Consider the following 27,732-nt stretch of genomic DNA (forward strand, 5'->3'; position numbering starts at 1 on the left):
CAAGCCTCGGCCACGGGCTCCTCTTTCTTTTTACGGAAACCCTTTGGAATTTAACTTTCAGATACAAATACTTGGAGCAGCTGGCAGCCGAGCCGCACGAGAAGGAGCCGAGAAGCCGGGGCGTGAGCCGGGGCAGAGCTGACCTCTCCTTGGACCTGAGCTTGCCAGCCGCCCCTGTCTCATCTTCCCCATCAAGCCAGAGTCCTTCCTCTGCCGACTCACAAGAGGCTGCCACGGGGCCCTCCTCCCCACCCACTCTTCAGTACCCCCAAGGTGAGTGCTGGGAGACATACGTGACCATCACCATCAAACAGGCTTCCTCGGGCGTCCAGCATACAAGCTAACATGAAGACAGCAGGACAGGTGAGTTTCAGGGTGACGGCAGCCTGTGCTGTCACTGACGTGCCAGAGGTCTCCAGAGCCACTTAGATGAAAGAAAACTCATTTATAAAAGCCATCCACCTGTGGTCATTAAAAGATGAGAATATACAAAATTAGACTGATATTGACAATCCTAAACACCGGGTATTTAGTGCTTCATGATTTGGATATATGTAGCTTTGCCCTTCAAGGCGATCACTTTTTAAATCTTGTTACCTTAAGAATCATCTCATTTTAAGTTGATGGGAATAAAATAAATGAAAGAAGACAAAAAAATAGGACACGGTGATAATAGATGATAAATGCTAAAAAGAAAATAATGAAATTTGCTAACACATACCGTATGTGTGTGTGCGTGTGTCTGTGTGCGTGCGTGTGTGTGTGTGTGTGTGTGTGTGTGTGTGTGTAGGGACGGTGTCATTCACTGCAGCCTTGAACCACAGCTACCTTCCTGATTGCTCTGTGCATCGCACTGGGGGCCTCTCTCTTTCATGTTAATACAAAGCACAACTGTCAGCACAGACGCTTGCACAATATATTCATAGCACTGCCAGCTCCGCTGGGTCTCGCCGAGTGCTGTGGCTTACAGCCTGATGCAGACACAGCCAGCCGAAGGCAGCTGAGACCCTGAGCGAGTTGGCTAATTGTCACCCACAGCGTCCTCCAGGCAAGGCAGGGTTCCATGACCTCAGCAGTCCTGGGTACAATGGAAAGATGGTCTACCCAACTTTGTGCTAGCTCCCCATGCCTCAGGGTCCACTGGGCAGGAGCAGGCTACCCCCCTCCAAAGTTTGCATTGTGTCTAGTTACTCCTGGGTCCAGACCTAATGGAGGATTGTCCCAGGCAGATGGCTCAGTCACAGATGAACAATTTCAGTCTGAAAATAACGAGTCTGAGAAAGCAAGCCATTCTGTGGCAACTATGAGCTCCCCAAGCACTGCCTTAAGGTCATGGTTTTATCTGTGTTTGGCATTTCCACGGCAGCATAAAAATTTGCCTCTGGCAAATTTGTGGTTCAGTGCTTAATCTGGGGACTTTCAACTCTAACAAGTACCTCCAGATGTTTAGGAAAGGATGGTTTAAACTGTGAAATATAGAACAGTCCAAACAGATGGGACTGGATTTACCTGTAAATAGTGTTTGTCCTCAGATTTTTAGATCACTCAGTGTTTGCTGCAGAAGATAGTTCCTCAAGGATTATGTCTAACTAGAGTTGAGACTGAGGCCATCCTATCTAAGAAAAAAACTATATTTTAAAATTACAAAACACAGAAAATAAGACACACACATATTTGCTATGTATATGTACATATCTCTATATTTGTCATATATGTTAATCAATATGAACTTCTTCCAATAAGCTTTCAGAGTGATAAATGGCAAATGCTCTTTTTCTCTTTAGTGGAAGGATTAGTAGAGATGAAGGGGATATTTGACTAAAATCTCACTGGTGAAGTTTGGATGTGAAACATGATACAGGGCTTGAATTTATACACCAGGACATCAATAAAACAACATCGTGTGGAATTGTTTGAATTCCCTTGGAGGGGGACCAGTGGGTCTTTCAAGGTGTGTGTGTGTGTGTGTGTGTGTGTGTGTGTGTGTGTGTGACTGTGTGTCCTATGTTGATTAATTGTTATATGAATGAGTGGGACCACAGCATTGTGACTTCCATGTCTTCATGTGTAGTTGATTTTTTTTTTGTACTGGAAATGAGGGTCTGGGGGAGATGACTCTGCCAGCAAAGTGTTTGCTGCGCGCAAATGCAATGGCTAAGTTTGGATCCCCAGCACCCAGTAAACATTCAGGTAAGTCAGATGTAATGGTTACACCCAAACTTCCAACATGGAGGGAGGGGCAGATGAGTCCCTGGAGCCTGCTTATCTGGCAGCCCAGCCAAACAGTGAGCTCCATGTTCAATGAGGGATCCTGTTTCAAACATTAAGATGGAAAAGTGACCAAGGAAGGCGCCCCCCACATATTTATACACAAACTTGCACATATGATTACATATACATCAAAAATGATAATGGTTCAGAAAGAATTCTGTAGGAGGAAGATCTTTTTTTTTTTTTTTTTTTTTTTTTGGTTTTTACGAGACAGGGTTTCTCTGTATTGTTTCGGAGGCTGTCAGTCCAGCCTGGCCTCGAATGCACAAAGATCCGCCTGCCTCTGCCTCCCGAGTGCTGGGATTAAAGGCGTGCGCCACCACCGCCCGGCTTAGGAGGAAGATCTTTACAAGAACAGCTGGGAGTTCTTCCTGGTTCGGGGCTCTTCTTTTTGACAGAACTACAGCACTGGCGTGACAAAAGTGTAGCCCTTCTGCTTTATTATTGCTCTTTGAAACACGCTGCAGTCTCTTTTTCCTATCAGGTCTCATCTTCAGTTTTCCCAACTAACTTTTTGTCTCTCCCTAATATTTACAATCGTCCAACATCTGGAGAAAGAATAACACGTATAACCACACATCCAGATGTTTGTCCTGCACTAAACACCTGGCACTGTTGTGTGCCCCGTGTGCCAAGGGTTGACGTGCTTTCTCATCCTTGGTCAATTCTTGAGCATATGACCCGACCCCAGCGTGTATCATGGTTCTGTCATGCCCTGCCCTTTCCTTCCCGGGGCCCCTGCTGAGTATCTATCTGGTCATGTGTTTGGGTAGCAGGGAGGATGGCATCATCTGCAGTGTCCTGAGGAAGATTCGTGTTGGCTGTCACTGGCAGGGCTGGATGACAGAACTGCATCGCAGAGCATGAGGAGTCACAGGGGCACAAGCCGTGTGCTGTGGGTCTAGTTTATGCCATGCCACCCCTAACCCTATCCTCTCCCCAGTATTTGCACAAAGCCAGCATGTCAGAGTCACATTGATAAGAAAGGGAAAAACTAAGTGTTGATTGATAACCTGTGTATGCATCAAGATGGTAGGTCACTTGGTGGCTGCTCATTGGCTGTTTGGCTTTAGTTTTCTGAAATGGAGTCTCATGTAGTGTAGGTTAGGTCTCCAGCCTCCCTGTAACGTTAATGGCCACACCCAGCTTGCAATCATTTACTCAGATTCTGGAGAACATCTAAAGCATAAGAGCCCAGGCACGGTGGCACAGACCTGTAATCCCCCGCGCAGGGGAGGCGGAGGCGGCAGTATCAAGAGTTCAAAGCTCGCCCCGGCAACACACTGTGATCTAACGATACATAAGACCCCATCTCAAACGAGCCCCAACAAGAGAGACATGAAAGCACTGGGGCTCCTTTTCACTCTCCTTGTAAAACGCACACTTGAGAAGGGGAGACGGAGTGGTTAAACAGCGGTAGCATTATGCACTACCTAGCAGGCTCTTCAGATCAGTCTCAGCTAAGTGCGCTGTAACGTTTGCGTAAACGATGCCACTGGCCCCCACCATCGAGACAGTGTGTGCTGAATCTTTTCTCCATCTGGCCCTTTTGCGGCTCACAGCAGATGTGTGTCCCCAAACTGCCTAGTCTTAGCTGTCATGGTCTGGGCATTTCCCTCTTATGGCAAACTAGCAGACCCAGGTGAGGTGCTGACATCTATACGTGCTCTCCCTAGCACAGTGCTGTGGTTAATGCGACCATCCGCGGCTTTGGATAAACATGGCAAAGCATCTCTCCAGCCATGGCTTTGGTAGGCTGCTGGTTCACTGAGACCTGAGGGCTTGCATCAGAGCATAGGATAAGTTTATTTCCTACTATCATTCTGAAACCCACAGATGAGTCTGGAACCAAGGCTATTCTTGCTGGTCAATTTGAAGGGTTCCTATTAGGATGACATTCTTAGATACGATTTGTTCTTAAGTTTTACAGAGAATTAAAAGGGATAATATGTGTGTGTTTTCATGAGTAAGAAGTCAGTATGGTCAAGTGTAGTGCTTAAACTCAATTGTCAACTCGACGGGATCGAGGATCATCCATGGGCTAAGCCTTTTGGCATATCTGTGAGGGATCATCTGGATTAGACTAACTTTAGTTATTGTGGGAAGACCCACCCACTGTTGCTGGTGCTGTTCCATAGCCTGTGGTTCAGAACTCAATAAAAGAGAAACAGAAACCTGTCCCCACCACTCATTTCTCTCTGTGAATGTGACACTGGCTTCAATGTGTGGCCTCAGACCCTGCCCCATGATGTCCCTACACAGTGGAGATTATACTCTCGAATCATCAACCAAAATAATCCTCGTTCCTTAAGTTGCCTGTGTCAGATATTTTGTCACAGTAGCGAGATAAGTGACAGGCACACACAGTGTTGCCACCAAATGAGTCAGAGCCAGGGAAGGCATTGCACGGAAACAGAAACAGAGTAAAGTCAAAGCGCTGCTCTGGAAGCCAGCCGTTGTGCTGGTGGTCCCAGTGATGCGTCCCAGCTGGATATATCCCCCAGATATGTCTCTGGGGAACAGGAACTGTGCCCCACCATGCTCCTTTCCTGAAACACACACATGCAGGACCCTCCTGAGGCCAGCTGGAGAGAGGTTACTCTTCTCAGTGGAAGGAAGCTACTGTTGAGAGTTTACAATGGCTTTTATCCGTAAGCCTTGGGGGGGACACACGGAAGGCAGGCTACCTGTGTCATTTCCCACATATGCATGCTGAGAAAAGACTTTAGAGGTGCGTCTGAAAATGTGGGCATACTACCTCACATTTAAGTAAGAAATATATTCACCTTAAGGTATTTCCATAGGACTCATTGACTCTTGAGATGAGATATATGACTAATCCAAATACATATTCACCCGGAAGCATTTGTAGAGATGATTGACAATGGTTTACTGATACTTCCTTCTCAAATCCAGGAATTTAAAGTAAGGCAATTCCTCCAGCACATACTTTCTGGCACCTAGAAATAAAGTATAAACATACAGCTCTGTCACGAAATGTTCAGTCCATTTAAAAGAATGATCGTTTCTCACAAAGGCATCCATCCATCGTCTTGACTGTATTCCTCGTTAGTAGCATCAACTGAGTGTCATGGTCACCTCTGTTGTGTGCTGTTTGGGTCTCCTTCAGGCTATAGATACTGTCTTGGTTTACCTAATCCATGTGGCATGAGGTAGAAACATCTGGCATCCTGTTCCCACCTGGCCAAGCAGCTGTGGAACACTGTCAGTCATCAGCCTCATACTTGCTGGTTTGTGAGCATGCAACTTTTGGATGCCTCCAGTCCAGTGTTTTATTAATTGGCTAGAAACGTGATTCCTGTGGCTGTGGGACTCGGAGCTGTACTCCCTCCTCATTCTTCACCTGCCTGAAGCTACTTGATGCCATTCAGTTCCTTTGACCAAATCTTCCAGGAGCTCCACCCGAGGCCGGGGTGCTGCTCCCTCTGCTGTACACCCTCACTGAAAGTCATTGTACCCACTGGAAAGGACAAAACTGTCCCAAGTCGGAGACGTTGATAGTTGCCTGCAATGTTTTTCTTGTGCTGTATTTTTCTTTTTAAGGTTTATTTATTTTTCCTGTGTATGTGTGAGTGTTTTGCATGAATGTGCGCATGTACATCATGTGTATACAGTGGCCAGAGAGGGTAGCGGATTATCTAGTCTGGAGCTACACACAGTTGTGAAACACCGTGTGGGTGCTGGGAATTGAACCAGGGACCTCTGCAAGAGCAGCCCGTGCTCTTAACTGCTGAGCTGTCTCTCCAACCCCCTTTTGCGCCATATTTTGGCATACTGAAGTCATGAGCCTTTTGAAGTGGATAAAATATAAACCTTAAGTAGAGAGAAAGCACAAACAACTTTGGGGAAGCTGGCACTTTCTGATCAACTATTGTCAAGAATTGTGACAGCCTTGGGACCTCAGGCGATGTGTAAGCTGATAAGCTGGGCTGTGACAACTTCAGAGATACAGGCAGAAAGCATAGAACTCCGGGGTCAGAGATAGAACTGTGTGCCTATAACAACAGAGGTAACAAGAGAACCTCCACTTGTACCATTGTTTTTCCAGCCCTGTTTCCCATGGTGATGTGAACATGGGCTAGTGTTGCCTAGACATGTACTTGAGAAACCTGAAGAGAGCAGCTCTGAGCTTAGGGGCAGTAAGGATGCTTTTACTTCATCCCAGAGAGACATGGGGTGGTGGATAGTGAAATGAGTATTCTCATTCACTCTCATGTCCATATTCTTTCTCTCTCTCTCATCTCTGTCTTCCAAGGGTATCCTTTTCTCCATGCATATCCTTAGGAAGCTATTCCAGAAGACGGGCTATCTTATTTCCAGACCATAGAAGCATGGGGACTCCATAGGTAGTTGCTACCCAACATTGAAGGACATTGGTTTTTTAAACAAACTTTACCATCAGCCACATATTTTAATGTCTGCCTAGGGCAAGCAAAAGAATATCACATTTTGAATAGCAATTGATTTGCTTGTTCTTACTTAACGGAATGTGAGGCCCTGCTTACACTGGGAGGCTAGGGAAGACATGAGTGTTTTTCATTCAAGGCAGGAACCTCATCTGATATGTTCTGGTATAGTGGGGAAGTTTTGGGGGCTGGGACAATAAGGATCTTCAGTCTTTCATCCAATCACCAGGACCTTGGAAGCAATGACAAATGACAGTCTGAGTTCTTCCTGGCATCTATCTCTGGCTCAGGACCTTAATAACCACAACTTCTCGTTTACCTTGGGTGCCTCTCCCTGCCCATGTACAGTACACTACTCTATACCCAGTGGTATAAAGGTTACAGCGTAGCTGAGATGCACATGTTACTTGTGCGGGCCCTAAAATCCCGATTCTTAGATCACCCCGGACTCAGGGACCCTACAGTGCATTTCGTGTGCTTGAGACAAACAGGCTTCTTTTAAGACTTTCCAGGTTGGAGCTTCTAGGAGAAAACTGCCTCAGCCTGATATACCCACTGACCAGAAGGTTCTAGTACCATTTTGATGCAATCTCTTTGAACCGCTTTCCATCTTCTAGATAATATACACTAGAAACGTGCCCTTAGCCTTCTGGGTCCCCTCCTTGCCTCGCCATTTACTCCTCCATGATCTTGTCTCACGTTTCTTGTAGCTATGCTGCTCTTTCAATGCCCTTGGTGCTTCTCTCTGAGGCTTGACTAGGACCAGAGAGGCTACTGGAAACCTCTGTCTCAAGGAAAGGCTTGTCCAAGGATGAGTGAGAATTAGAACCTGTCCCATTCAGCATGTTGGAAGCAAAAGAGCACCTGTGTGTCTGACGTTCGGAAAGATGTTTACACAGCTCAGAAGAGCTCTTCATCACCTAGCGCTTATGGTCCCATCATGGGATTCAAAATCACAAATATGTCAGTAACATTGTAAGAACCAGGGACAGCACCCCACTTTCTGTTTATAGCCTGGAATAGAATATCTACTGTGTTCTATCAGATGCACGGTTACTGAGCCTGCAACTGGTGGCTGCCATTTTATTTGTGAAGCTACAGTGTCATCTGAGAAGGAAGAGGGGAATAGAAACTGTGGGTGCACGTGCACATATGTATTTATGTATAAGGTATATTAGGCTACACAGCACATAAAACTTGTATTGTGTATATGTTTGTATGCTATAGGAACACACATGTATGCATGTGGAGGTCAGGTTTCTTAAGACTGGAGTTCCTTGGCCTAATAGTTAAAGATTGGATGGAACTTGCAGGCCAGAGAACCTCAGAGATCTGCCTGTCTCTGCCTTCCTAGCACTAGGATTGCAAGGACATAACACCAAGCCAAGCTTTTATGTATTCGGGGTATGCAATTCAGGTCCTCATGATTGACTGCATGAAAGGTACTTTATAGACTAAGCTATTTCTCTAGCTGCATGCATTTGTGTGTGTGTGTGTGTGTTTGAGAGAAAGAGAGGGGGGGGAGAGAGAGAGAGAGAGAGAGAGAGAGAGAGAGAGAGGGAGAGGGAGAGAGAGGGAGAGAGAGGATAGATTACTGTTTATTTTGAAGACCTCACACAGGATAGGTAGGCACTCTACCACGGTGCTGTATGTCCAGCCTAGAAACCATCACCCAGCGCTTGTGATTTTGTCTAACTTGGATCCCAAGTGAACAAAGCAGTTGAATACACCTGACATCAGGTCCTAGATCTGCTTTGGTGGCTGTCATTGTCATTTCTTGAGCCATGTGCTCTTTGGAGTATGATTAATATGTAGGCTTGAATGTGATTTGAAAGTGTCAGAATTTGGATGTGTTGGTATTGGTAGCACAGTCTATGAGTGTGAGCCTAGAGCCTTCATATTGAGTTCCACTATTGCTGAATGAGAAAAATCTTGGTGGTTGGGAGTGTGGAGGGAAGTTACAGGGTCTATAAAGTGGCTGCTTATAAAGGTACCATAGTGTGTCTGAGATATGAACTTCTTTGCACAACCAGCTCTAAAATTTGAAGAAAGGCTGGGGTCTTAGTTTTGAAAGCCTACAAGTTGATAGCAGAATTACCTTTTTGCTACTGGTGAGAACATGTTACCTTGAAAATACCTGTGTGTCTCTGTGTGCTTACATTAGTTCATGTGCGCCACACGCATGCAGTGTCCACAGAAGCCAGAAAAGGTCACTGGGTTCCTTGGAGAGTTACAGAAGTTTGTGAGTCACCATGTGGGTGCTGGGAACAAAACCCCGGTCCTAAAAGAGGAGTCAGTTGTAGTGCGTATTCTTCCTGCCAGCCGCCTGGGCCCTGCCTAGCTGTGTGAACCCCCAAATAACACACAGGACACTATGTTAATTATAAGCTGTTGGCTATTTGTTATTGTTTCTCATTGGATAGCTCTGACTTAATTATTGACCCATAATCACCATTATATATTTTTATAAGGACTTATCTTTCCAAGAACGCACACTTGCGTCCCGTCTTCCCAGGGGTCACATGGCGACCACTCAGTTCACTACATTTCCCAGAATCCTCCTAGACTCCTAGTCTCACCTATCTTGCTTCCCTATTGGCCAACAGTGCTTTATTGACATATACACAGGACTTCCCCATCAGTCAGTGCTCTTAACTGCTGAGCCATTGCTGCTTTTGTGAAATGTACATAGCTGAGTTTGCACTCAACTAATGAAAGTATCCCTATGGGCAGAGATTCTGTTTGGGGGTGATTTTACACCTTGGGTGACATTTACTAGTGCCTGAGGACATCTTTGTTTGTCACAGTGATGGGAAGGTTGTGGGGTGCTGTTAAGGGTTTCTAATGAGTAGAAGTCAGAGGGCTACAAATCCTGTAACACATAGGACTGCTCTCTACGACAAGGAGTTGTTTGGCCCTAAATGCCCACAGTATCAGGGACGAGAAAGACAGCTTTAGATAAATCTTACTGAAGAGCTCAGTAAGAGCTGGCCCAACACCAAAGGCAAAGTCTAAAGAACTTTCAAAGCTGTGAGTCTTTTCTCCTGGGACCTTTCTCAGATTTATGCGATTAAACCTCAAGGCTCAAGTCAATGGTGTTAGTTATTAGCTCTAAACTGGGGAGGTCCCTGGAATGTGCACTGTTTGAGAAGTTATTATAGAGCTGGCTGGCCCAGCCTGTGGTTTCATAAGACCTGTATGAAAGCCAAGTTCTGGCAGAGGCATCGGGACACTACCACAGACTAAAACTGATTGAAACCACCCCAGAGATAGACTGAATCTAGATGTTTGCAAGTGGACATTGGACTCCACTATTGGGGACATTGATGAAAGCAGTCGTTGGCACATCTGTGCCCACTGTATGTTGCTGGGTGTTTTCAGAAATATTACATATTATTCCTTTGTGGTCCAGTCACCTCCATACCATGAAACCTGTGATTAACGGTGTGTTCGGGCAGGTCTGTCTAGGTCAGGGTCCCAGCACTGTCCCTGTGCTCCATTTGACAGTGAGATCCTGCAGGAAGACAGTGGTCTAGACTTGAGATGTTTAGTGAAAGGCTGCTTGCAGAGGTGTTGGGAGGTCAACAGAAGCGCCCTAAGGAAAGTAGGAAACTGTCTTACTTCTAGGCTTGAAGGTCTATGGTGAGTGGTTGGGCACTCAGTAAGAGCTGTAAGCAAGGGAAGAAACCAGAGGACCGAAATAGTTCCTGGCAATCTATGCCAGCCAGTCAGGTACATGGGGGCACTGGTATAAATATCCTAGTTTCTCCCTGCTTGCTGGCCCTGGAAGGTGGGGTGGGAGCAGCCTGGAAAAGGTGAATGTCCTGTATTCAGCCCCCCTTTGTAGTCCTGGGCATGTTGATTACCCCCCCACGTCCTACATGGGGACATGAGTCTTTATGGTATGGATGGGGGAACTAAAAAGGGTAACATGACCTGTAAGTGGGAAAGATGCTAATACATAGTAGCATCCATTTTGATTTCACTCAATGCCAAGTGGGGCCCAACATCCAGCAGAAGTCTTGGAGAGCCGGTGAGGAGGAGGTGGTGGCCTTTAGGAGGACTCTGCTCAGCTGCCTTGGGAATGTAGGAGGCACTAGGAACCGCGCTCAGGTCTCTCCTTCATTGTTTGCACTCCAGTTCTGGGATGTGCACGACGGCGTAGCCTTTTGTGCCCACATAGCAAGGAACAAGGTGCCCCCGCGTTTCTCTGGCTTCTCGCATCTGTGGGATCCCCTCTTGGCTCCCCAACCTCCCTTGCTCCTGTAATGTTTGCATCTCTGGTGTGGAGAGATCCTTTGAAGGTTAGTCATTCGGCTTAGTGGCTAGAGAAGCTTGCTGTGCACACCTGACGACCTGAGTCTGATCCCTGGGACCCATGTATAATGGTGGAAGGCAAGAAGTGACCCCACAAAGTAGTCCTCTGACCTCTGCACACACACCGCGAGATGCATGCACATGCACTCAGAAAGGACGCTATTAATAAGCAAAGCTAGAAAGAGATCCGCTGAGTGCTGCCCACTGGTCCTGTGGTCCTGTGGACCCCTCCTTTCCTTATTTTTCTCTACTTTGCATACGTGGCATATTCATGCATCCTTTCACAGGGTTTAAGATTTTTTTTTTAAACCTCCTTTCTCATATCCGTCCTCCCAACCTTGAAATCTGGTTTCAACCCTCAGAATCAGGTCAGCGTGCTTCTGGCCAAACACATTTTTTCTAGTCTTTCCTAAGAGTGTCCTGGCGGTGCTGAGCTATGTCCGTCTGCTTCCTCAGGCTGCGGTCCAGCAAGACACATTCAGTTGTGGCTCCTTAAGTGTCATCAGCCCCTCCCTGCAGTGTTCTCTCCTGCCTCGTGGCCCTTGCTGGAGAAAGTGAAGCTGCCTAGCCCTTCTTACAGACCTTCCCCAAACAGCCCCTGAGACCCGGGCAGAGCTGCCTGTCCTCCTCCTCCCAGCCAGGGTGTGATGGCAAGTGCATGCCTTCTAGCAGCCCCTGCCCTGGGTGCCCGCTTCATCACGGTTGGCGCCAGAGGTGGGGGTGGAACCCTGATGGACACATGCTAAAGAGGGGACACTCTGCTCCTTCTGCCCAGCCACCTCGGCATAGTGCCCCACTGTGACGTTCTGACCTTGGGTGCGTGTGTGTGTGTGTGTGTGTGTGTGTGTGTGTGCGTGCATGCATGCATGCATGCGCGTGCGTGTGTGAGTGTGTGCATGTGTGTGTGTGAGTGTGTGCGTGCATGCATGCGTGTGTGTGCTTGTGTACGTGTGTGCATGTGTGTGTGTGTGTGCGCGCGCACGCGTACCAGGAGCTCACTGACTGAGCCTAGGCCACTTATCCAGTTGGCCTGGCATAGGCATAGACAGCATGGGACATAATTGCTCTCTACCCGAAGCAGCCGTCACAGCTCCTGGGGTGAAGTCCCAGGTGCTTTACTAGGTACACAGGCCAGCCGTCCTGGAACTGACCAGAGCCCCCCACCCCCAACTCTCGAGCTGAGCCTCACTGAGCATCTACCATGGAGCACGCGCTCCAGGTCTCTGTGTGCTCCTCTCCCTGCTCGGCACACCCTCCCCGTGCTTGCCGCCTTGGAGACTGCTAAAATGTCCCTTTGTCGCAGGGACCTGTAGATCCCTTCTGGACCTCATGAAACTGCCTTGCTACCCCCTTCCGGGGCACCACCTTCCCAGGGCACTACGCTGCTGATATCAAGACAGGCATCATGATCATGATAGTTTTTTTTTTATATTGTGTAGCAGGAACTAAACGGCCATATCACACTGTGCCCATGGGGCAATGGGACTCTCATGCCTGCCTTGCCATGCAAGATTTTAGGATCTCTTCTCTCCGACCCTGTGCAGATATCGTTAGTGTCACAGTGCAGCTGGTTGGGCATCGGTGTGTATGTCACCACTGGCATCGCTGTTAGACTGGAGAAATGCTCATTAACTACTGGGACTAGGAATAGCTGGGAGGAAAAATACTTGTCTTCGCCCCAGGTGTTGATGAAAACCTTTGCTTCATGCAGACTACAGACTACTTCCCTCCTTAAGTCCTATCTGTCCTCAGCGCACAAGGCCCTTTGGAGGAAGAGTAATTCCAAAACACTGGCTATGTACCAAAGGGGGCATTGCTAAGAGATGTCACGGTTAAAGAGAATACGGAAGAGGAGAAAGCGCTGTGGGATTTTGCGTCGCGTCTCTGGGCCATCGCGGGTGCCTCCTGCAGACTGACCAGGAGTGGCAGGAACTTTATGAGGGAATACTGGTTCCTGCACCAGACAGGAACTCTCAGATGGAAGAAGACCAGATGTGGTCCTCAAGGGACTCATGCCATAGCTGTGATCATGTTTACGGTGGCTAAGGAAGGTCTACCAGGAGCCTGCTGCTCCCTCCAGGTCTCAATTCTTGGCTTGTTTGGCTTCACCCAATTGGATGTGTGTGAGCACATAGCTCATAAGTTAATCGGGACAGTCCCACATGTCACAGCTTTATAGCCAGACCCTGTGGGCACCGAGGCAGGGGATAACTTTGAAGATGATGACCTCCCCACAAATCATGAGAAGAGACTCCCCCCTCTCCATGCACCCAGTATTTGGAACCACAGCCTCGGCTCCATGCAGTTAAGTTCTGGTACATTGTGTGGCATTGTGTTGTGTCTTCCCGGGAGTGTGTGGCTCAGCCAACGCCAGCACATCTGTGACCACATCTGCCAGACAGCCCTTGGCCAACCTGGGGCTGAGCTGCTGCCTGAGTCCCTTGGGTTACATGGGATGAGACAGCACAGGTGGTCCGTGCCAACCACAGCCAAGCAGTGGCGGCCATGCGTATTCCCGCTCCTTTGCTGAGTCTCCGGGGCCTGGTGAGTTGTTCTGACTCACCCTGCCAGGGGCAGAGCCGCTGGAAGACACCCTTGTCCAGGTCCCCCACATGCTCGCCATGAATGCCCAAGTGCATGCCACATGCCAGGCTGTCACAGACACATTGTCATTTGATGTGGGTATTCTGAAGTCAGTGTGCATGCACGCATATGTCAGCCCCATCGTGATACCACCATGGCTCATGCTCCACTTGGGCCTGGCTTGTAAAGCTCACAGAGCTTTGTCTCTCTCTGCTAAAGACTGTATCATCAAATAAAAAAGAAATTTGCATCAAAATCTTGCAAAGGGCACACTCAGTCTTTCCCATGATGTAGCCTGGTTTTGCTTTTAAGGGACACTGCAAGGCATGCCTGTTCTCAGGCCTGTAAACTCAGGGGCCACGCCTTTTGGCTTCCTTCTGTCGCTATCAGCCCTGACATCGTTGTCTGGAAAGTTGGCTGTCTGGGTCAACCTCTGGGCTCTGCAGCAGGTTCCTGTGCTAGGTTAGAGAAGCCAGTGTCAGGCATCAGGCAGGCAGGAGGAAGAAACACACTATCCCACTGCCAAATTATGCTTGATGGTCGGCACTGTGGGGTCCACACAGGTTGTCATCTCTGGTGACTAGAAAGTATACAGAACGCTAAAAAAAAAAAAGGTCACAATTCTTCTAGTTCTACCCTTCCCATCCTTCCTCTCCCTACCCATCTCCCTGCTCCATCCCAGAAGAACACAGGGACACAGGGACAGGGCAGGGATGGGATGCTGTCCCTGGTGACTCCCGGTACAATGACTTCCGGCTAAGAAGCTGATGATGGTTGGGCTTCTATTCAGTGAAGGTTGCTGGCTCACCAACAGGCTGAGAGGCCAGCCCTGATTACCCTGTGGCTGTACCTCCCCCTCTGTGAAGGCCTCAGCATACTCCTGAGAGAGAGGGCAGGGAAGGGGGAGGAGAGGAGAGTTGCCTGGTGGTCCACTTGTTCCTGTGAGAGCTGGATAGGTTTCTTCCAGTTTCTGCCTGAATGGTCTTCATCCGCGCGTGTGTGTGTGTGTGTGTGTGTGTGCGTGTGTGTGTGTATGTGTGTGTGTGTGTGTGTGTGTGTCTGTCTGTCTGTCTGTCTATCTGTCTATGTGTCCCTAGGCATCGCAGACAGAGTTCTAGCCTCATCCAGCCAAGGGGGGGGGGTGCTGTCAGGAGTGACCCACCTCATCCGGCCTATCCTGATGGCGTTTGGCTGGAGGTTTTTTATTCGTAGTCATTCTGTTATGTGTCCAAAGCTCACAGCTGAGAGCTTTGCTCAGCAAAACCAGGCATGAGGCAAACAGCAGTTTCCTCATGGCTGGGAACAGAGCATTTTTTTGTTGTTTTTTGGTTTTATGAGACAGGGTTTCTCTGTATTGTTTTTGAGGCTGTCGGTCCAGCCTGGCCTCGAACTCACAGAGACCCGCCTGCCTCTGCCTCCCGAGTGCTGGGATTAAAGGCGTGCGCCACCACCGCCGGCGGGAACAGCATTTTATGTTGGCACTAGCACCATGTCTCTAGTCTTCATTGGCTTATAAGCAGGCCTCTGCCCATGAGTGATCCTTTTATTCAAGTTTTGGTTGTTGTTTTCAGAGTCTCACTATGTAACCCAGGCTGATATGGAACCCACTGTGTAGCCGTGGTAGCCACAGATTCTCAGCGGTGTTAGGATTACAGGCATAAACTATCATACCCAGTACTTTTTAAATTATTTTACTTTGTGTGTATGAATATTTAGCCTGTGTGTATATATGTGTACCACATGCATGCCTCCTGGATCTCCTAAAACTGGGTTTACAGATGGTGTGAGCCCCAATGTGGGTGCTAGGATTTGAACCCAGGCCCTCTACAAAATCAGCAAGTGCTCCTACGCATCAAGCCATCTTTCCAGCCCAAAACTTACTTTGAAAGTATTCTTTCTAAGCAAAGTTGGAGCGCATTAAGAAAGGGATTATAGATTCAAGCATAGGCTTGGAGGGAGAAGAAAGAAAGATACCCATGAAAAGAACCAGTGTGTACACAAGAGTGTAGGCGTGGGCTTCTCAGGAGTGAGACACCAAGTGATTCCCTGGAGCAGTTTCTGCAGCCGAGGGCTAGCTTCACACCATGGGTACGCAGGATGCAAGAGAAGGAGGCCTGGCCTTGCTGGGCTAGCCCCCAAATGTCAAACAGTTTGGAGGTCAGCTTGATTTACTGTGGGTTTTGCTGTCCCCACACACACAAAGACCTTGCATTCCATTCTATGATGCTGCATAAGACATGACCCAAAATATTGTGAGTGAAAGTAGTACCTGCATGCAGTTTCCCAACATGGTTTGGAGAACTGGGAAGACATCCTTCAGGCTCTCTCACTGTTACTTCACACTTGTAGATCAGGGATCATGTCCCTGTTCATGGATGGCTGCCAACCAGGTTGTAGTGTCAGCTTCCAGAGGCCACCTGCCTTCCCACCACATGGCCCGTTTCATCTGGAATGCCGGTGGTACATGTGGAGTTCTCAGGTCTCTATGCCTGTTGATACTTTTGTGCTGCTGTTGGGACATCTCCAGTTTTGGGGGCTCACCTCACTGAAGCTGGCATGCCTGACTCCCCGACACTCTAAAATTGTCTGAGTGGACTTTCGCGTCACCTGCACAGTCCTGTTGATGGCAGCAGACATTAGTTCAGTAACCAGAAGCTACTCTTAGCCCTTGCCCAGAGGGATCCAACCCAATCCTTGTGTGACTCCTGCCCCCAAGGAAACCCGTTATCAATGCAGCCTGTGCTCTTGTCTTCATCAGTGAGCGGTAAGGAGCACCAGCCTGAACTGGAGGCACAGGATGCTGGTGAAGGCAGCCAGGACATAGACTCCGCCCACCGTGGAGCCGAGAGCCGAGCAGAGCCAGCGCTGGAGCTGGAGCCTGAAGAAAGAGCCTCACTGAGTGAAAAGGAGAGGCAGAACGAGGAGGTGAACGAGAGGGACACCTGCTCGGCCTCCAGCATCTCGTCCTCCAGCAGCACCTTGGAGAGGGAAGAGAAGGAGGGCAAGCTGTCTGAGGACAGGACGGCAGGTAAGTGAAGCCCTTTCTCCACGTCAGAGGCCCTGCTCTACTCCAGCCTGGCCACAGGCTACCCTCCGAGGTGACCCGGGAATGGCTCACTCCCTCAGCTGTGTCACCTGTCTTTTCACTGTTACCCCTGGAATCCATTCATTTCACTTATGACTGGTAACTTCATAGTTAGGGACCTAGTAAATGCTAGATTGTGTATCTGGCCCCTAAGGACCTCACTGGGGCTCTAAGACTTGGCTCAGAGGGTAATTCATACCATTAGTGTCAGCACTGGGTTTGGTTTTTCTCATCCATGACTTGTATGCCCTTGAGGTGGTAAAATAACAATATTCCTTATTAGTGGAGGCATGGACTATGCTCTAGCCTTCGTCAAACCACATACCAGGGCACACACTCAAGTCCCAAGGCTCCCCCTTGCCATTCTGTCATGGGCTAGGCACCGCTTAGCCTTGTTACTTATCAGATTGAGAATCCAGTTTTTGAAACACAGAAGAGTTAGAGAATGAATGAATGAATGAAACTATTGTCTTTCCCAACAGATTCATCAATGAATTAGTCTAAAATAGTTGCTGCTTATGTTTTTCCCAGTTTGAGCATGCTACTGAATTTGATTTTTGTATATGATTTATCACTCTTATATGACAGGAAAGGACTCAAAAGCTATAGATTTATATCTTAGAAATTATTGCACTTAAAGTACTATTTGGTGTCCTCAAATGTGTTATAGTTATTTCTAAACTCTAGATTTACTACTCAAACTGAACGGAATTATGATCACAATGCCAGGGTATACGGTAAGTTCTTGGTCACTTTAGTACTAAGTGTTTTTTGTTTTGTTGTGCATTATGAGTTACTCATCATATTTGGGCTCATCAGCCTAAAACACATCAACAAGTTAGGTTAGGAACAGAATTTTCTTGGATCTGAGTGTGTAACATTCTTCCAAAAGAAGGACAACTCTGCAAAAATGGAGCCTCTGAGCTCCCAGGGACCCACTCTTAATTTTGTGCAAAGTGCAAGTAGGATCCATGTGTATGTATGCAGAAACCAGAGCTTCTGGCGACCTTTCTGCTTCACTCCAGGGCTGTGAAGAGGGTTAGATTATCTGTGGAAATTTACTGATCCCTAAAACCCCACACTGTCCACAGCCTCTTTAGCTGCCGAGTCAAGGCAACTCTGTCATAACAGCTTCTGCTGTTCCTCATCAAGTCACCAAGACAATTAAAACTGGAGACGATTTAAAACGCTCCAAATCCTATTTCTATCACCATTGTGAATTTGTAGTCACCCAGAGTACAGCTTGGAGGAGACTCAACTCATTTCAGGCGCCTTTGTTCTTGCTGTGTGTGTTCAGCTCTGAACATGGTATTTATCATATTTTGCTATATGACACTTGATGAGGAGCCAGATGAGCACTGGGGATGTCCACCCTGCTCTCTGTGAAGGATTAGTTCCTACCTGTGTGCCAAGAACAGTCTTCTCAGAGGTTGCTGAGAGCTCTTGAGGGTCGACACAAAAGTTGCCATGCTATCTATCTGACAGCATTCTCTGTAGAGGAAACACTCCAGGTGCTGTATGAGCAATGGAGGGGAATGAAGCAAGGCTTCTGCACTTCTCTTACACTGTCAAATCCGCTCAAGCAGATGGGATGGTTTGGGGGTGCTTGTTGTAATACATGGACCAACCACTAAGAAAAGTGTATAAAGTTATGACTTTAAAACACTATTTTAAACTCAGGGTGAATTTAAAAAATATTCAAGCGACCCACTGGAGACCAAAGGAAGAGAAACAAAGGAATAAATTTAAAAAGCAAGTGAAACAGCACATTTAACCCCCAACATTTCAATCAGTATACATTAAAAGACAGATTTAGCAGTAAAGTTTTAGAAACATACCAATTATACAAACTTTTCTATTGCAAAAATTTTTTCAAGCAATATATTCTGATCATGCTTTTCCCTCCCAAGGTCCTCCCAGGTCTCTCCACCTTATCAGTCAACCAACCCCATGCTCTTTCTTTCTCTTAAAAAAAAACAGGCAAACTAAAGATTCACCAACCCCCACAACAACAAACAGATAAAAAAGACTGACTAGAAACACACACACAACCCCACAAAAATACAAAACCAGAGCCTGGCGTTGTGCGTACACCTTTAATCCCAGCACTAGGGAGGCAGAGAGGCAGAGGAGAGGAGAGGATCTCTGTGAGATGGAAGCCAGCCTGTTCTACAGAGCAAATTCTAGGACATCCAGAGTTCCACAGAGAAACCCTGTTCCAAAACAAACAAACAAACAAACAATATATAACCAGAAACCATAATATATAAGCAAAAGATCAACAAGACAAAAAAATACCCAAGATAAGCAATATGAGACAAAATGTCTACAGAAATATCATTGAGTAACTCTTTTCAAGCATACTGACAGAGTAAATGAAAAGTTAAGAAGCTATATCATCCGAACAATAAAAATGGAAGTATCTTATATTAATAATAAATAAAGTAGATTATAGTACAAAGGAAGTCACGAGGGACACTCAGTAATGTACACAAGACTTAAGTAAAGAAACAGGCAAGAAGACCAACTTTTAAAAAATAACCACCCTGATGTCATATTAAGAAAAGCCAGCATTTCCCCAACAATGGGAAAGAATGTGACTATCTCTTGGGAAAGACCCACTGTGTATCTGCTATCAAAGCATTCTCCCTGATTACAAGGAGAGCCGGGCTGGTGTAAGCTGGGATTGAGCAAGAGTGTGGCATGAGGGACGTGGTAAGGTTCTGGCTGTGGCGTGAACGTTTATCAGCGGGATACCTTGATGCACAGCTTGGTTGGGGGGCCACAAAGCAGGTGCCAGTGATTGGAACTGGTAGTAAGGCGGAGGAATCTGCCATCGCAGAGACAGCAGACTATTCCAGAATTAGCCTGGAAAGCGTGGGCTGGAGGACCCATTTATCTATGAGTGGCCTTTAGAGCTCTGAGACTAGAGCAAATGGTGAAGAGTGAGTGAGGTCGACGCTGAGGAAGAAGCCAGGAAGGATGGAAGAGAGGGAAACAAGCAGGCGAGTGTCATGTCCTGAATGGAAGGCTAAGACACTGAAACCCACTGGCCACCTGGGCAGGGATAGTTGCCAAGGACTGGGTGCGCAGCAGCTGCATTCCTGTGTCTTAGATGAAAGGGAGAAACTGGAGACGTGATTGAGACCGCTTTTAGAAGCAGTATTATCTTAAAGGATCAAAAGCTGTGAGCGGGCCGGAGACGTAAGAGAAGGCTGTAAGATGGGAGAAGACAAGTAATGTCAATGCCAGAGCAAAGCCCAGTGGGACGGGAGGGGCAGAACGGACCTAGTGGGAGGGGCAGGAAAGCGCTGGCCGGAGGACCATGGGAGAAGCAGGGCAGAGAACTACCCCAGTGGTTTCCTAACACAGCAGTAGAGTGGCCAGTCCTACTGAGGGACAGTTGTGGGTAGTCACAGAGAAAGGCCATGCCTGAGTTCTCATGCAGGTGGGAGGCTGGAGGTTGAATGGCAGACCTCTTCGGACGGCGTCTGCTAAACTGGTCAATTGCAGAAGCAAGACAATCCAGACGATGAGCTGTGCAGGCAAGTGAAAGGACGGAGGGGCCGTGGGGAGTCATTTCAGAGAAAGCCGCATTAAGTCCCTGGAGATGAGACCGTGAACTTGAGCTGACAGCCCTGTTGTGGTATAGAGTCATGGGAGGCATGTCCTGTTAGCCCTTGCGGTGGGCCAGGTGGGCACTTCCTGCCTTCCCTAGTCTAGTTAGGACGGACATCCTTTAGCTGTGTATGTTGGGATAGATTCTGACCACCTGCCATGAAAGGAGGGAAGGGGAGAAGTCATACATGAAGGCGGGAACCAGGAGCGCATTCCTCTGGCAGAGCCTGGAGACCGGGGGCGCGTCATCAGCTGTGAGCATCTGCTTTGATTACCTTACTTTGGTGTCTTCTTTGGAGTTGCCCGCCCCTGTGTGCCCACCGCTTTTCATGAAGAACTGGTTTTGTTGTGGGATGGAGGCCCTCGGGTCTCTTTCTTACCTCTGCCTTCCTGTGTCCTTTCAGGGTTATGGTCCACCAGCCTTCAGGATGCGGGTGTAAATGGACAGTGCGGTGACATCCTTACCAGCAAAAGGTTCATGCTGGACATGCTGTATGCCCACAACAGGAAGTCCACAGATGATGAGGAGAGGGGTGATGGCGAGCCTGGGAGGATTACGCAGGAGGTGGAGACAGTGGCCAGTCTTGCCACCAGGATATCCACTCTGCAGGCCAACTCCCAGGCCCCGGAAGAGAGCATCAAGAGAGTGGACATTGGCTGTCTGGACAACAGGGGCAGTGTAAAGGCATTTGCTGAGAAATTCAACAGTGGGGGTGTGGGGAGAGGCTCCGCCTCTCCCGATGCAGAGTCTCAGGACAAGGTCCCAGACACGACACCTGCACAGCTGAAGACTGAGTCTGACTACATCTGGGACCAGCTCATGGCCAATCCAAGGGAGCTCAGAATCCAAGACATGGACTTCACTGACCTAGGGGAGGAGGATGATATCGACGTGCTGGATGTGGATCTTGGCCACCGGGAAGCCCCCGGGCCACCCCCTCCACCCCCCTCCCACCTTCCTGGGCTTGCCCCCCCCCCACCCCCTCCACCCCTGTTGGACGCTGTGCCTCCTCCACCAGTCCCCGGTAATTTATTGGCCTCTCCTGTGTTCAGCACTCCTCAGGGCTTAGGGTGGTCCCAGGTACCCAGGGGTCAGCCGGCATTCACCAAGAAAAAGAAGACCATCCGGCTATTCTGGAATGAAGTCCGGCCCTTTGAGTGGCCGAGTAAGAACAATCGCCGATGCAGGGAATTCCTGTGGTCAAAACTGGAACCCATCAAGGTGGACACTTCCCGACTAGAGCACCTGTTTGAGTCCAAGTCTAAGGAGCTGTCTGTCACCAAGGTAGGCCGGGCCCTAGCATGTTCTGGAATGGCAGAAGAGAAAAGATGGGGAGGTTAAGTTGTTGATGAAACATCCTATTTTGTGTGGCTTTATCTACCTGGTAAGCCGTCCATCGGGATAAAAAGTCTTAACTTTTTCGATAATGCTCCTTGAATCCATGCTACATCAAAATGCACAATAGCACCCCAGGTGAACCATGGAAAAAGCAGAAGGGCTAATTATGGGTGGCCCTGCGGCCCCGGAGCGATGGCAGTGCTCTCCAGAGGAACTGAACTTGTCCACTTACCAGGCGCAGAGTGTACTCATAGCGTCACCTCAAGTTAGGGACCATAGAAGCACCTTAAACTTAGCTGTAGCCACTTAGTGCTTTCCTAGGGGCAATAGTCAGTTTCTTTGGGTAATTCTCTGAGCTGACAGACAGAAGCTATCTAGATATTCAGTAGTGACATATTTTCCTCCCTAGAAAAACTACACATGCATCTAGGTTTCTTATTTTTCATAATGCATGAGAACCTGCAGGCATCACGATGGCAGTATTGTTAACACAGGCTTTACATACTGTTATACACGGGAAACATTATAAAATGATTGGACACAACACATGGTCTGCAAATTCTGATAAAGAGATTGCATAATGAATTGTATATCCCACGGGTAAGTGCTTTAACAATGCTTCCATTTTATATCTCAACCCACAAAACATGTGAGTCGGGGTGTAGTGAACTTTTACAACAGATTAGAAGTTACCTTATCTTAGGAATTTGGGGTATGGAAAGTGCTCTGTAAAGTCTGATGTAGACAGGTGCAGTGTGACGTCATCTGAAGAGCTCATACCCGAGAACCATGCAACCGAGTCACCAAAACCACTGCAAAATTTTTACTTTATGTTGAGTCAGATTCCCAGCTATTCTGGGCTACAGGTTGGACAGCCCCAGTGGAAATGATGTGTAAGAACTTGTCACTGGGAGTCGTAAGAACTTATGACTGAGTCAGTTCTAGTCCCGGTGGACTCCTTCATTCATTCATCATTTGAGCTGAGTCTAATGTTGCCTGAGCTGGGCTCCCAGACTTCAGAGCCAGGTACCAATTCTGAAGATGAAACAATGTTGCATCCTCAGGGCATGTGTGTGTTTAAGGAGGAGGTGCTATGGCTGTTGAATGATACTGAGGGCCAGCTGGGGACAGCCATTCTTCAAGTCTTCTTTTAAGTCCACATGGAGATTCTTTAACTTCTTGCCTCCCTTTGACTACTGGTGTTTACCCCAGTGTCTGTTTCCGCCCAGGCTCGGAGAGGGTGTGACTCCATCATTCAGGCTCGGAGAGGGTGTGACTCCATCATTTCTTGCCTCAGAAACCTTCTTAAGTCAGAATGAAAGCGTCTTTACTTTAAAATCCAAACTACTGAGCTTTAGTGTAAACCATCACGTCTCATCAATCTTGTTCTTTTGTTACAAGCGGGCCCAGACCTGGTTCTTTCTAGAACATTACCACCCAGGAAATATTGAACCCCCACTCTGTGTACCCATGTCCTGACTTTTCAGGGTGCTGTCACACAGCATTTGGGTGCCCACATGTCCTCTTCCACTTTATACAGTCAACCTGGCGTTGTGGAGAAGACCAGCTCAGAGTTAGCTAGCAGCCTGCAGTTGCCGTGTTTTGTTTTGTTTTTTTCTTTTTTTCATGACCCACCTCACCCTGTACTGAGAATGAGAAGGACGGCAGGTTGGGGGTGAAGGTGTGTTTAACCTTTTAACTTCCTTTTATGGTAGGAGTGAGTCTCCATGAGAAACTTCACCCAGCTCCCTCCTCCTCTTGGTATCGCTGTGGCTCACCTGGCTGGTGAAAAGATACTGGCTTCTGTCCTTCCACCAAGCCTGAGTTCTAGTCTTACCTGTGGCAGGGATCACCTTTCAAAATACTCCAAGGCCTTGTGGTAGAGAGGGGACCCAGGAAAGTAGTCATCCACATTGGTGGGCTTAGCTTCTTAAGACTGCATATCTGCAGATGGAACCATTTTTTGTTAATGTATGACATTGCTGAACATTTACAGAATGTTTCCTCGTCTTTATTCCTAAAACAATACAACAGCTCGTGCACGGCATCTGCATTGTGTTAGGTGATATTAATAATCCAGAGATGATTTAGAGTACTCAGAGGGTTTCAAGGGTTATATACAAAACATGTAAAATTCCCATTTTACGCAAGGCATTTGAGGATTATTGTACTCTCTGGTGGTCCTGTAACTAATCCCTTAGGGACACTGAGGGACAACTAAACTGAAATATTTATTAAATTGCTTCCAGAATGTTTTGCAGTGAGACTCAGGAGCACATACCTTTGGGTGTCTGTCTGTTGTTTTAGGTTAGTTTGTTTGGTTATCTTTAAAAAAAAAAAACGGAGAAAAGGAAATCTGGGCAGGAACTAACTTGCAAAATGCACAAGAGTGTCACACTGGAGAGCTGGGCTCTTTTCTATATGTTACTAATTCCAATATAGCCAAATTCCACGTCTGGTTCCGACCACTGACTGTGATTTTCATACAACACAGCTGTAAGCAGCCACTTCCGAACTCTGGCTCATGAGAAGTTTTTCATTAAGCACAATAGTCTATAACAAAAATGAAATTGACTTCACGAGGCAGCGCGCAACAAAGGGAACTGGTTTTAGTGTCTGTTGCAAACTAACACCAGACCAAAGCAATAGGGCATGGCTGTGATTATACAGTCACCCCCACCCCAGCTTCGCACGTGAGAGCCAGTGCAGGGGGACAACTTAATGAACATGAGAAGAGCAAGAGATGCCTTGTGCATATGTAGCTTTTCACAGTACGCTGCTCTGTGTATTGTGAGGTAACACAAACCCAGGCTTAAGCCTCGCCGTGTTGTATTTTTGCTGCTACTCTGAGGTGTGGTGTTGTGTGTTCAAGTGATTCTAGAATACTGTGTCAGGGCAGAGAGTCCCCAAGGCATCTGGACTTGACACGAGGAGCCCTGTGAAATGGCCTTCCCAGTTCTTATGTCCAGTCAGGTACTGGAAGACCCCAGATACTCTCAAGGGACACCTTTTTCACACCCCAGCTAACTACCAGATAAAGACAAGTGTTCAGAAGGCAGGAGAGAGACAAGGGGAGGACCCAGTCTTGCCTTTGAGGACGCAATGGCTCCTTGGGTTTATTTGGGGGAAGGGTCTCCAGAGGCAGTTGGAGAAATTTGCCCAACTCTGTGTAGTAAATGCTTTTCCATTTGCTGCGACAAGACAACATGATCAAAGCAACTTGCAGAGGAGAGTTTATTTGGGCTCCCAGTTTCAGAGGGTCAGAGTCCATGATGGCCAAGCAGGAGCAGGAAGCTGAGGGCTTGCATCTTGAACTGCAAACACAAGGCAGAGAACAAACTGGGAATGGCTAGCCCCCGGCGGTATGCTAGCCCCCCCGCGGTATGCTAGCCCCCCCAGGCATGCTAGCCCCCCAGGCATGCTAGCCCCCCCAGGCATGCTAGCCCCCCCCCAGGCATGCTAGCCCTCCCTGCCTCCTCCAGCAAGACCACACTTTCTAAATCTACCCAAACAGTGCCGCCTCTGACAGGCCTAGCCTGTGATTTTTAAGTACGTCAGAGATTAGGAGTAGATCCATAGTTGTAAGTCTGTGATTTGAAGTGGCAGGTGAACATGGCCTCCTGACCACCTCCTTCTATGGCAATGCCCTGGTCTGGTCTCTTCCCTAGAGAGGAGGTAAAAGTCTCCATGCTTCACATTCGAATTACAAGGAAGTTTGTTACATTCTTAACATGAACATCTGAAACCCCACGTTCTACCTAGAGATTAGAAACACAACTTTTTATTCCTGTGGTGCCAACACAGTAATGGAGTTTGAATAAGTCCTCTGCTTTCGGTGACAGGAAAACACAGATTGTCCTGTTGTCTAACCGTTGGCCTCAGCTATCAGAGGCTCAAAAGTACGGGGAAATAATAATCTCTCCTTAATAGTAAGGCAGGCCTATTCTGGAATGGAAAGAAGTCTTTTCTTTTACACCCCTCCCCCATGTTTTAAAAAAGACAGAGTCTTATCGTAATCAATCCCTAACTGCCCTCAAACTCAAAACAATTGCCATGCCTAAGCCTCCTCAGTTACTGGGGTTAAAGGCATGGACCACCACACCAGCTAAAAATCTTATTCTTACCTAAAGAGTTCTTTTGCCTTAATATAGACTTAGGTTTTTATTTTTTTATGCTTTTGCTGGAAAGCTTTGCTGTGTATTTCTTTATGGCCCTTGTGGAAAGACTAGGAAGATTCTAACATTCTCATCCTTGTGACATCTGTATCATTGCAACTTGTAACTGTCACTTTCTCAAGGGCAAGTTTTGAAAATATCTGTGTGGTGTCATTCTTGGCGAGTGAGCAGGGAGTCAGGAGGCATGATTTACCATTTCTAGAATGGCCAGGCTGAACCAGACCCAGACCTAGGGTCTCAGGCACTGCTGCCAAGTGGCTCGTGCAGAGGCCAGTTGCCTTTCATGGAAGCATTCTCAGACTCAGCGGCATTCTCCAAGACTCAGGGAGTTCTCCAAATACATCATTTCCTTAGACGGCTTCCTATTTCCAATCACAGTGCCTCCGGGGTGACAAGTTCAGTGCGTTCAATGCTTACTTTTTAAACATTTTGATCCTCTGTTCCTAATAAAATGACTCTTTAAAAATTCAAGAGGGTGAGCTCAAGACAGCTCCGTGGTACAGTGCTTGCCTAATGTATGCAAGGTCTTGGGTTCTATTCCCAGCAAGGGGGGAAAAATCCAAGAGGTGATCTGTTGTGTCAGCATTTTAGCAAACTTTAAGCTTAGTGAAAGCTGTGTACTGTTTAAATATGTCTGACTTTCCTCAATGCTGCCCAAATCTTCCTTCCTTCTGTTTTCCAAAACGGAATGACTCAGAGGGGGAGCCAGGGCCCCTTTCCTTTCCCTGGGATGTCTGCTAAAGCCAGGTACAGTCACACTTGCATGTGGCCTCATGCCATCCATAACTGTTCAGAGGCAAGTTTGAGTCCTCATCTGCAGCTTTAAAGCATTCAATTTTAGGGACAATGGTTTGGCCCGCCCTCAAAGCCAGTTTCTGCATCTCTAGCCAGGAAGCAGTGGTCATCTCTCTGTGCACCAAGCACCCTTTCAGCTACGCCTAAGCATGCCTTAGCTTCTCTGGAAACATTTGTATTACCTGTGTCACCTTTTACTCTCTGGGAAGCAGTCAGACATGCGGGCCTCTGGTTGTAGAGGGTGAATCCCTAGCCCAGGTAGCCGGCCTCCCCCTGGGGTTGCAGTGAACAGCCCTGAATCTCAGCAGCGACCAGTCTCTGTTAGATGACTCCCCTCCTTTGCTTCCCAGAGTCCTCTAACTCATTTTGCCTTCACGTGCTCTCTGTTGAAACCTTATCCTGAAGACGTTCAGCTCTATATTCCTGTACACTCACTCCTTGGGGGCAACTTGAGAGAAGGGTGCCCTGCTGTGTTCCTTCCTGCCCCTTCTGTCTGCAAGGTCTCTGTGCACCCCACCCCATCCCCACATACAGGGGAGCCTTGGGTTCTCTCTCATCCATCCTGGCTGTTTTGGTACCTCTCCCTTTCCCTGCAGTGTTCTTAGTCAAGTACAAATCAAACGAACAAAAAGCCCCGCAGGGCCTCGAGGCCTGAGGCATGTCTCCAGAGACCATCTTGGGGGCAGGGGTGGTAGGAGGAGCTATGGAGGCTCTCAAAGGAGGAATTCTGCTTATGAGGCTTCACAGTACTAAAACAGCCTAGTGACTCTTAACTAAGCAGATCCCCTGCTCTCTGTGGACATACTTTCTGCTTAGTAGGCCTCACGGTACTAAAACAGCCTAGAGACTCTTAACTAAGCAGATCCCCTGCTCTCTGTGGACATACTTGGAAAAGTCGCACGTTCCGACACAGCCCCGCAGCTATTTCCCTCATGGGGCCACATGCCTGCCATGCAAAAGCAGATGCACCCTAGAGATAGCCCGGTTTTCATGTCCAGCCCCCTAGGTAACCGCTCTGTGCCTGAAGCCTGGGCCGCCTGTACTTTGTTCCAGCATTCCTCTACCCTGACCATTCTTGAAAGTCCTTGAAGAGGAGGGCAGAGTGGCTGTCTTTCATCTTCA

General features: G+C 47.8%; 1 protein-coding gene across 8 annotated transcripts in view; it reads left to right on the forward strand.

Moving 5' to 3' along the window:
• Fhod3 (formin homology 2 domain containing 3) overlaps positions 1-27,732 on the forward strand; it is a 419,361-nt gene that overhangs the window by 352,152 nt on the left and 39,477 nt on the right. For all 8 annotated transcript variants that reach the window (XM_040757956.1, XM_013124838.3, XM_040757957.1 and 5 more), the window contains 3 exons: positions 62-273; positions 16,357-16,626; positions 20,706-21,586. In XM_040757956.1, the coding sequence (XP_040613890.1) occupies positions 62-273; positions 16,357-16,626; positions 20,706-21,586 (1,363 nt within the window). The remainder of the gene's footprint in view (positions 1-61; positions 274-16,356; positions 16,627-20,705; positions 21,587-27,732) is intronic.

Source organism: Mesocricetus auratus, unplaced genomic scaffold (assembly GCF_017639785.1).
Source record: "Mesocricetus auratus isolate SY011 unplaced genomic scaffold, BCM_Maur_2.0 Super-Scaffold_100015, whole genome shotgun sequence".
Classification (NCBI taxonomy): domain Eukaryota; kingdom Metazoa; phylum Chordata; class Mammalia; order Rodentia; family Cricetidae; genus Mesocricetus; species Mesocricetus auratus.